This window comes from Onychomys torridus, chromosome 2, assembly GCF_903995425.1.
Source record: "Onychomys torridus chromosome 2, mOncTor1.1, whole genome shotgun sequence".
In the NCBI taxonomy this organism is placed as follows: Eukaryota; Metazoa; Chordata; class Mammalia; order Rodentia; family Cricetidae; genus Onychomys; species Onychomys torridus.
In genome coordinates, this window is record NC_050444.1 from 80,448,997 (window position 1) to 80,459,632 (window position 10,636).

General features: G+C 49.1%; 1 protein-coding gene across 1 annotated transcript; it reads right to left on the reverse strand.

Moving 5' to 3' along the window:
* Positions 1-2,885: 2,885 nt before the first annotated feature.
* Positions 2,886-8,452, reverse strand: Slc46a2 (solute carrier family 46 member 2). The gene is made up of 4 exons (XM_036177089.1): positions 7,185-8,452; positions 5,691-5,774; positions 4,889-5,045; positions 2,886-2,943 (listed from the first exon to the last, which is right to left on the reverse strand). The coding sequence occupies exons 1-4, from the start codon at positions 8,317-8,319 to the stop codon at positions 2,886-2,888; spliced, it is 1,434 nt and encodes a 477-aa protein (XP_036032982.1). The 5' UTR covers positions 8,320-8,452.
* Positions 8,453-10,636: the final 2,184 nt, after the last annotated feature.

Genomic DNA, 10,636 nt, shown 5'->3' on the forward strand with positions numbered 1-10,636 from the left:
CCCTGGGTCATGTGCTCATTTGTACCTGTTAGGACAGGAAAACGGGGCACCTGTCTTTCTGGTTTTTTAGAAGTTTCTCTGAACAGATGACAATTTGCTTGTGAGAATCAGAGCATGCAGGGTTATAGGAAAAGGCATACATAAGTATACACATAAACTGTGTTGACTGAGGCCCTGCCACAGTGTGTCCTCTCCTGCATCTTCTCAGTTGGCACCAATTTAGGGAGACAAGTTGTTGTAGTATCCTTGAGACTGCCAGGCAGGTGCTACACAGAGATTCTTCTACATGCAACAGTAGCAAACACATTCTATTGCAGGTCCGGGCAGCCATTTCCTGGTTTTGTTTTTTCCTGCCATTTTTTTGAGGCATTTTAAAATGAAAGTGCTTTTGCACAGGACAGAACCTGAATGCAGTTCCCAGGACCTATGCCAGGTAGTTCCCAACTACCTGTAACTCCAGCTCTATGGGACCCAAGGACCTCCTTTGCCTTCTAATCCTCACTTACATTCACATTCCCACTCAACAGATACACCGATACACATGTAGTTTAAAAGGAAGCTGGATGTGGTGCCCGCCTTTAATCCCAGAACATGGGAGGCAGAAGCAGATCTCTGAGTTTGAGACCCGTCTGGTCTGCAAATTGGGTTACAGGTCAGCCAAGGCTCCATGGTGATGTGCTATTTAAAAACAATTTATATATATATATATATATATATATATATATATATGTATATGTGTGTGTGTGTGTGTGTGTGTGTGTGTGTGTGTATGTGTGTATGTATGTATGTATGTATATATGTGTATATATATATGTATGCCAGGCATTGGAATGGACATCATAATGATGCTGAACTTAGCTTAGTGATAATTATTAATCCAGTTAATCCAGTATCATTAAGTCAATACTACAGTGATATAAAATGGGGCAGCAAGATGGAATAAAGAGATTTGAGATTTCAACTCCATTGTCTCATTTAATAACTATGGTTCTAGAATAGTTACATCTGTGAGCCTTCAATACTTTATAAAGTACAGACAGGCCTTCCCTATAGGGTTCTTGACAAGCTAGTAACTATGTACACAAAGCACCTTTCTGGTGGGCACTCACTATATGACAGCCCGTATGGAAGGGCTCTTCCTACTACCTGTTTAGATATATCCAAGTGAAATATTAACGAGTTAGCCTTTCCTATATGCTTAGTCAGCTGATTTTTAAAGGAGTGTTTATATACCTTCCCCCTTCCCTTTTAAAAAGGTACAGAGGCCAGATGCTGGAGGATTGGGGTCAGGCTGGAGACCTGGGAAATGGATAGAAATAAATGGCTAAAGTGGTGAGATGGTTCAGCAGGTGAAGGTGGTTGGCAGTCCCCTGGACCCACATGGTAAAAGACACACACACCACAGAGGTTATACAGATCTTTTTTAAAGCCGAGGCAAGAAGTGATAAAGGAGGGGGTTGTAATGGAGCAGCTGGGTTTAAAGGACAACTGTGAGAAAGGAGACTAGGTCAGGTCATTTGGAGCCTTACCACCTGTGAGGTGGAGGTGATGCTATTAAATCAGTCAGGGAAGAGAGAAAGGATACGGTAATCTTAAGTGGTGAGTGAGGGGGAAATAAGGGGGCTAAGTTATCTTGGGGAGCTGGAAGTTTTGACTCAGGTGTTGGAAAAATTCTGGGGTCTGTGGGGTGGGGAGCAGATTATTGGAGAACCAAGGGCCTTCGGCACCTCAAGAGTTAAAGATGTAAGGAGGACAAAGGGAAGAGGATGGGGTGGGTGCAGGGAGGGTGGGAGGAAGTAAGTCAAGTTCTGATCATTCCCCAGGGAGTCAGATACAAACCGTCCAAATGCCCTGACATTTAAATACATTCTCTGTATTTCACTCCAGTTTGAGAATGCCATATCTGTTGTTACAGGGGGATCCCACAAGAGAAAGAAGATTGGTACTCACACTGTGAATGTTGATTTTATTAGGAGATAATTCTGCTTTGTAAGCAAAATGGGCAATCAAAATAAGTAACTCAGAGTAAGCTGCTGCTCAACATCCCTGTGTTTTTACACCATTCACTCGGGAAAGAGATTGAAAATGTCGCATATTTCACGGGTACTTGCTGGATTTGGCTTTTGTTGCTGGGTTTGTTTTGTTTTGTTTTGAGGCAGTATCTCTCATGTATTCCTGCCTGGCTTCAGACTGGCAATACAGCTGAGGATAGCCTTGAACTTCTGATCCTTCTGCCTTCATCTCCTAAGTGCTGGGAATTCAGGTGCCCACAGCGGTGCCTGGCTTATGAGGTGCTGAAGATCGGAAGGCAGGGCTTCCGCTTCGGGCATGCTAGGTGAGCACTCCACCCACTGAGCTGCAGCCCTGGTCCTCATAATTACTTCCTAAATGCAACAGTGTTAACACTTCCCCAGTGTGTTATCCTCTTGCTTCCAGCTGAGGAAGACTTAACCACAAAACTCATTATTTCAACATTTTACATTAACTTGAAAACTACTGTCGTACATACAAAACTGTTGTTAGTTTTACAAAATGTTCATTTCATGCTCATCCCCCTTGGACTGGTGAAATCAGGCTTAAGTCTTCCAGAGAACTTCTAGCACTGGACTTGTTATCCGTCTCTTGGAGCCTTTAAGACAGTGATGGAGGACAGGTGCTGGCTGGAAGGATCCTGAACCCCTCCAGGACCTAGGATGCCTGTGCAAGCAGCTGGTACCACAGACCCTAACCTCTACCTTGCAGAGACATCTGAGAACTAGGAAATTTCCTCCAATACCCAGAAAGTGATTTTTCCCTCCCACCGAGGACCCAAGGGCCACTGCGGGTCTTTGGAAGGCTGGAACTTGGGTTTCATGAGCAGGTTATCACTGGTGTTTTCAGCTCCTTCATTTCTCGGCACTCTCTCCTTGTTGTGACCTCCGGTCTTGTTTGTAGGCCACAAGGCTGTAAGAATTTGCAAAAGAGAAGAAGAGCTGGAAAGAGGTGGGGGGGGGGGGGGGGTAAGGAGTAGGTCGCTCTTCATCTTCACCTATGCCTGGATCATCTTCCACCAATCTTTCTCACCAATGGGAAGAATATTTGTCTCTAAGGTTGGCTCTAGAGAACTCTCCCTATTCTTTCTAGTCCTGGGATAATGAACTTCTCCGCCTCCACTAACACTGTGAACTAGGCAGCTGCCCCAGCTTCCCAGCTTCTCTTTGCCTCTCACTCCTGCCTAGTGATGAGTTCCCGTGAATATCAATAGCCTAGTTAACCTTCACTGATCCCAAGGAGAGTTAGTGGTCTCAACTTTAGGTCAGTTACCAGTGGCCTCTGAGGACCTTCGGGTCTGCACCCTCAGCACTGGGTTTGAAGTTGCTTTTTCCTGGGTGCTGGATATCTGAACTTGTTTGTGTCTTACATGGCAACCATTTTACCAAGCCATCTTCCTGGCCCCAGTCATTCGTGTTATTCTGAGGCAGGTCTCAGGAAGCCCAGGCTGGGGCTGGCCTGGAACTTCTGATCCTCCTGCCTCACCCTCTAGAGAGCTGGGATTACAGATGTGCACCATCACACTGGGAAGGATGGAAGCTGATGCTTTTTTATGCTACGAAAGCACTGTACCGATTAAACTACACTCGCAGCCTGCCTTTTGTGTTTTAAAATGTGGCTTCTGCCAGATGTAGGGGCACACACTTGCAGTCCCAGTACCCAGGAAACTGAGACAGGAAGGTGTAAGTTTGAAGCCAGCCTGAGCTTGATAGCAAGACCATCTCTCAGAGATCAGCCACCTTTGCTTCCAGAGTGCTGGGATAAAAGATGGACTCCACTACTACCTGTAGCCCATCTTTCAAATTAACAACAAACCAGAAAGTGGCTTCTTGGGCCTGAGGGGATGGTGTAGTGGTTAAGAGCACTTGCTGCCTGTGTTCCGTTGATACCACTGGGAAGCCTGCTCTTTTCTGAAGGGAAATGGAGAAGCAGCCCATCTGGGGGAGAAGGGAGGTTGGAATGGGCTGGGAGGAGGAGAGGGAGAGGGGGCTGTGGTTGGGATGTTTTGTATGAGACAAAATTAAATAAAAAGAAAAAGGGGGCAAGAAAGAGCACTTGCTGCTCTTTCTAAAGGCCTGAGTTGGGTTCCCAGCACCCAGATGGTGGCTCACGACCATCTGTAACTTCAGTTCTGGAAGATTCCATCTCCCTCTTCTGGCCTCAGTGGGCAGACACTTCACACATGGTGCACAGATGTACATGCAGACAAAACACTCATAGACACAAAATAAAAATAAATAAAATTCCTTAAAAATAAAGTGACTCCTTACCAACTTCACACACACACACACACACACACACACACACACACACACACACACCTTTGCGATTCACACTCATTCCTAGTGAAGCCAGAACTAACCCTTGCTTTCTTTCCATTCCTCTGAGGCCTCGGCTAGCACCTGGCTGTGGAGCAGTGGCCTGCCCTCCTCTGCTGGGGCCTTCTGCCTCTGCTTGCCTGGAGCTGAGCCCTCTTGTGTCACAAAGGAGATGGTCCCTCAGAGGAAGGGGCCAAGGGATTGTTGCCTAAGGCCTTGTTGGGAAGCTCACACCAAGTGGTGGTCACTGTGTCCCTTCAGGGCACAGGGAAGAAATTGGAAGTGACAAGGGGTCCTAAAGGGATCCAAACCAAAGGTTTGTTCAGAATGGCTCCAGCGAGTTTCCAGTGGGGCCTCCAACTGTAAGGAAGTATATAAAGCCCCTAATAATCAATCGTTCTGTGAAACTGCCAGGAAGGAGCCAGGTTTGGGGAGCTGTCTGTTCTTCTTTGAGGGCACTTATTACAAAAAAAAAAAAAGTCTGTAATTGACGTAAACACCAGGGCCCCAACCCACATAGCAGACAGTTTCTGTCTTACCCGATTGGGACAATTGCCAAGAAGGAGAGAAAGGAGGACAAGACAAAGCAGGTGCCAGCGAACTTGTCCAGGGTGAGCTGATAGAGCTTGTTGTATATGGTGGATGTCACCACACCTGTCAGAGCCAGGCACAGCTGCAGGATGACAAACACCTTTCCTGTGGAGGAGACAAAGGTTATCAAGAGATGGGCGGTTATCCCTTTCCTCTACCTGGTCCCTGGGGAGCTCCAGAGATCCCCTCTCGCTCCTAAGGACTCTTTTCCAGTCCCCATTGGGCTAAGGGACTGCCGGGGCTTGGCAGGACCCGGAGAAAAAAACTCTAGCTACACCCCATAGCTCAATTGGATGGGAATCCTGCCTCCATCTAGCTGGATCTTCCTGAAATATTTTTGGTTGACTGGTTTTCAGTGACTAGCTTTGTAAGGCTTTTCCCACCCTCTCTTCATTCTTTTTGCCCTAGATAGAAACTAGTATGTTCCGATATAGAACGTGTGTGTGTGTGTGTGTGTGTTCGTGCACATATGTGCATGTATGAAGAAGGCCCTGGGTAGACATAAAGCTCCAGGAATCCTCCTCTCGGCCTCTGAGCACTGGGACTTTGGGTATGTATTTCCACACTAGCATTTTTATATGAGTGCCTGAGATCCAACTTGAGGACCTCAGGCAAGCACTTTATCAACTGAGCCATCTCCCCAGCCCTGCTTCTGGACCTTCTGAATATTTCTGCAAGTCTGTGCCACAAGCTGAGTAAGTCTGTGCCAGCCTAGGCAGGACATACTGGAGCGTCCTCTCGCTCACTCACCGTAGGCAGAGTCCTTTATGAGTTTGGACACGGCTGATCGGATGGTGGTGATGGGGATGAGTGCAAACAGCATAGTGGATCGAGCTGTAACAGGTTGTAAGAACACTTCTCATTGAGTCCAGCCTTAACCCAGGAGATCAGAACAAAGCCAAGGCTTCCCTCCCACTCCCTCTCCACACAGTCCCGGGGGCATTAGCCTTCTCTGCGGGGAGCACCCTGAGTAGCCCAGACTCTATGACTCTCTGGACCTTTCAGAAATGGTCCCTAGTTCAGTCGCCACACCTCCCTAAAAAGCCTTCTTAACTAGCCAACTGCAGTTGGGGGGGGGGGGGGAGAGGAAGGTTAGGGAGAGACCAAGCAGGGGGGGGGGGGATATGGAGAGATGCCATAGGAAGGGCTGGAGAGAGAGGCACTCTGTCCTCTGTAGAAGACTTTAACTGGGACCTTGTCATTTTTCTAGCTGTCTCTCTGAGGTGTGTGGCCCGGGGCAGTTCCCTGATAACCATCTAGAATTTTTCTTTCCAAGTTGTTAGCTATTAGGCACATGCAACCTATGTAAGTAAACATGAAATAAGCCTTCGACTCTCTCCTTTTTTTTTTTTTAAATCTAGCCACATAGCAAATGCTTGGTAGCTGTGTTGTGCTGGACATTGTGTTTACAGACGGAGGCCCAGTCCACAGCTGTGGAAAGTTCTGTTGCAGCAGGGTGCTAGAGCTTTCTGCCTGAGGTTGTCTGGCTTCTGTCCACTGGTGGAAACCTCAGTCCACGGTCTTATGGGAATGTACCCCATCGGTTGTAGAGCCAATGGAGCTCTACTAGAGCCAATTATTGAGGAAGTTTGTGCATCGTCAATGAGCAGCAGTGGTGCAGCTTTGATCCCAGCACTCAGGAGGCAGAGCCAGGCGGATCTCTGTGAGTTCGAAGCCAGCCTGGTCTACAGAGCGAGATCCAGGACAGGCTCCAAAGCTACAGAGAGAAACCCTGTCTCAAACAAACAAACAAACAAACAAACAAACAAAGCTAGAGAGAAGAGGAAGTAGCTTAGCAGGTAAAGGTGTTTGCTGTCAGACAACCTGAGTTCAGTCCCTGAACCTACATGATGGAAGGAGAAATAAACTCTGGCAAGCTGCCCTCTGAGCATCACAGGTGCCATTATAACGTGTCCATCCCCCCACTCTGGTGAAATAAGTACAATTTTAAATGTATTAAATGAAGCCATCCCCACTTAAGGCTGTCTGGAGGCCTTCCATGCTGATTCCAAGATCCACCGACCACACCTCCTTGACCCAGAGCCATGGGTCCCACTGCGGCAAGATTCAGTCAGCAATACAGGTAATACCCAGCACAAAACAGACAAACCCATTCCTGTCTCCCGTGTACCTCCTGGACTCCCAAGTTCAGTCCCTGGTGCTAAACTGGGACTCCAAGACCACACCTCTAAGCTATGACACAGATTGCCGGCAGTGCCCTGCCTCCCTAAGCCCCAGACTCACCAATGTAGAACATGTATGTCTTCTTCACAAAGGCCAAGAGAAGGGCTCCAGACCCAAAGGAGACCATCCCAATTATGATCATCGTGGTGTCCCGGAAGTAGCGGGAGAAGACAAGAACACCCAAGAAGCTGGTGATGAAGATTATGTATCCAGAAGCCATCCCGTAGCCCAGCTGCACTTGGTTCCAACTGAGAGGCTCTTTTAGCACAAAAAGGGCCATGACATCCATTGTGCCCACAACGGCCAGGTCATAGACAATGGCACCCACAAATAGCAAAGCGATGATGGTTCGAGAGGACTTCCTTTTGCCTGGAGCCAGAGGGTTCTCCGATACATTCTGCTTGTCCAGTTCATCTGGATCCAGGGTTCGATAGGTGCCCACCATGCCGGACACAGTATCTATGGTGGGGTACACCTTGCTGGGCTTGGACACAGACTCAGGGACCTTCAGCACAAAGAGACTGTAGAAAAGAGCAAACGCCGCACAGCCCACGCTGCAAGCCGTTAACACCAGCCCTTGAGCAGAGTGCCCAACTATTTGCTTGAAGAGATGTCCTGAGGCCATGCTCCCACAGAACCCAGCCAAACCCAGCACCAAATCGATGATGATGAGACGCAAGGAGCGGCGGCCTTCGGAACAGCCCAGGGATCCCAGCGCCATGACCCCGGACCAATAAGCGGAGAAGCCCCCGCACAGCCCACTGAGCGCCACTGCTCCATACATCACCTCCACCGGCCAGTCCAGCATCACTTTGAGCAGGAGTCCGATGCGGCACAGCAGGAAGCCCAGCATTGATGTGCAGATAGAGATCTTGCGGTGGTAGCGGTCACTGAGCCAGCCCAGTCCATAGGCGGACAGCAGGGGTGCCAGACCCACCACGAGGTTGTAGATGATGTAGAAATTGGAGATGGCCTTCTGCTGTTGGTTCTCCTGATGCCTCCCGAGCAACTGGCTGGCACTGTGATTGGAGGAGCCGCCAGCCTCCGATGCGAAAGATTCCTTCACTACCAGGAGTAGTCCTGCATCGTAGAGGGAGCCTGCCACCTGGGTTGAGGCCACCACAGGCTCGATCCAAGCCCTCACCTGGAAGCCAGAGAGACGGCTTCCCCACAGACAGGTGACTCTGGGACCCATGTAACCTATGCGACAGGGGACAGGGCTTACTGTCTGCAAAGGAGATGCTCCCAAATCTTACGGAGGCTTGGAGGATCGGGGCTCAGTGCCAGAGCGCTTTTCAGGTGCGCTTTGGGAGAAGCGCTGGGGCGGCAGCTACTCTAGCTGCCAAGGGACTTACCTGCGGCCCCTCCTCCCCAAGTCAGAAAAAGCAGCGCTCCGCCCCCACCTCCACCCGGGTCCGGCTGAGCAGGCTGGAAACTGCCCAGTGAAGCCAGAGCACACAGGAGCCTCAGTTCCCTCCCCACACATCCTAGAGCTGGCCACACAACCTGCCTTCCTTGAGGACCCAAGGCGCTGAAACTCAGCTGGGCGAGCTCTGGAACCCACCCAGGGAGTGTTTCCAAATTCTTCCTCCTTTGGAGGCAGGTTTGGGCAGGGGTCTGAACCCTAGGCTTCTGCTTAATGTAACTTTGAGGTGTCAAGTTTTCTTTGTCAAAAGTAGGAGGAACCTTGGTGTGCGCCAAGCTCTAGGCCTTAACTCCAGCACCATGCAAAGCAGGAATGATGGCACATGCCTGTAATTCCAGCGCTCAAAAAGTGGAGGCAGAGGGATCAGAAATTCAAGATCATCCTCAACTACACAGAGAGTCGGCTACAAGAGACCCTGTCTCAAAAAAAGAAAAAGAAAAAGAAAAAGAAAAAGAAAAACAAACAAACATAAAAGATGGTTCAGCAGGGGAAGGCCCTGCTGCCAAGGCTTATGGCCGTTGTTCAATCCCTGGGACCCACACCATAGACAGAGAGAACCACTCAGAACTCTTGTCTCTGACCTTCACACACATACTGTAGTACAGGAACACACACACACACACACACACACACACACACACACACACACACACAAAACCGAGTAATTAAAAATAAAATAACAAGGACCCATGGCGTAAGAAGCTACTAACACAGACTTTCAAAGAAATTAACTCAATGGCAGCTCCTTCGGGCCAAAGGCCTCTCAGAAAAGCGCCTACTTCACGCACCTGTACTGATGGCCCTTCCTGTTGGGCTCTAGCCTCAGCTCCCAGTCCCAGATGTCCCTTCAGAGCATAAAACGGGACTCTGGTAGAGTGTGGTGGAGCTCCCTGGAGACAACAGGTTCTTCTGAGTAAAGACAGGAGCAGAGACCCTTATTGCTTCCCAGTGGTTGCTCTTCCTGTCTCATGGTCTCTAGCCTCTCTAGCCTGGGCTAAGATTTCTGTTCCTCGGGCTTTTGGAATGAAGCTCAGAGTGATCCAAAACCCAAAATACACCCAGGAGTAAGATGGTTCCTCATGGACAGTTAAAATATCACCCAGCCTCTGTTCTTGTCTCTCCACCTTCACCCCTGACACAGTAATGGTCTCATGACTGGCGTGAATTCAAAGGTACACAGAGGACACACAAGCCTCCTGGGAGGGTCTAAGAACCGACGGATAATGGGCTTCCACAGTGGGTAGGGACTGACTCCAGGCAGAGCTTGGGTAATTATGCCCCTTTGGCAGTTTTTAAGTGGGGTGTTCTCTCTACTCCTTGTCACCACTCAGACCCTTCTTTGTGTCCAGACCCAGACAACTCCAACTTCTGCAAAGAGAAAGATGTACCCAGTCTCCCCTTGTGAGATGTGTCACCTGTGGATCTGGCTCACCTGTTTCTCTCCCCCACCCCACCCCCCGGCCTGTATTCACCAACCCATATCTGACTCTCCTACTCCATTCCTAACATTTTTCCAAGGCTTCAGTACACAACCCAGCAGCCTGCTCCCATGCATGGCAGAAACTCCAAGGATGGCTGAGTTACAAGAAAGTTCTGCAATCAGTAATGGCATAACCAGAAGGACGGCTCGGGCCATTTGATCAAAGGAGTCTATTCTTGGTGCAGCAGACAGCAGGAGGCAACCTTGCCCAATCTCTGGCAGGCTTCATGGGTTCTCAGCTCCTTCCATCCTCTTGTGAAATGTAAAGCACCTCTGAGAGATTCACATCGGACCTTGGAGAAGCTGGGTGCTAGCCAGCCTTGGGGTCTTCCAGGCTTATGGACTGACCTCTGGTCTAGAAATGATCTAGTCTCAGGTCCAGTGATGCCTGTCTCATCTTAGACTACTGTGGGTTGGATTATATTCTCACTATGCTCCTCTTCATCTCTGAATGCTGGGTCCAACCGTGGTTGTACCTGACCATCCTATGTGACCCAGGTTACCAGCAAGTTGAGCCTCCACTCTGCCTCATCAAGATTTAATATCTTCCACAGGATACCTTAATTTCCTTGTGGTCCAGATTTTCTGGGAAAGGTTTTCCTCCAC

Excerpts from the sequence above, each read along its gene's own strand:
- Slc46a2 (XM_036177089.1), bottom strand. The coding sequence starts at position 8,319 with ATGGGTCCCAGAGTCACCTGTCTGTGGGGAAGCCGTCTCTCTGGCTTC. Across the intron at positions 5,046-5,690 it reads CATAAAGGACTCTGCCTACG|GAAAGGTGTTTGTCATCCTG; the intron begins GTGAGTGAGCGA and ends TCTCCTCCACAG. Across the intron at positions 2,944-4,888 it reads TTGGCAATTGTCCCAATCGG|CCTTGTGGCCTACAAACAAG; the intron begins GTAAGACAGAAA and ends AAATTCTTACAG.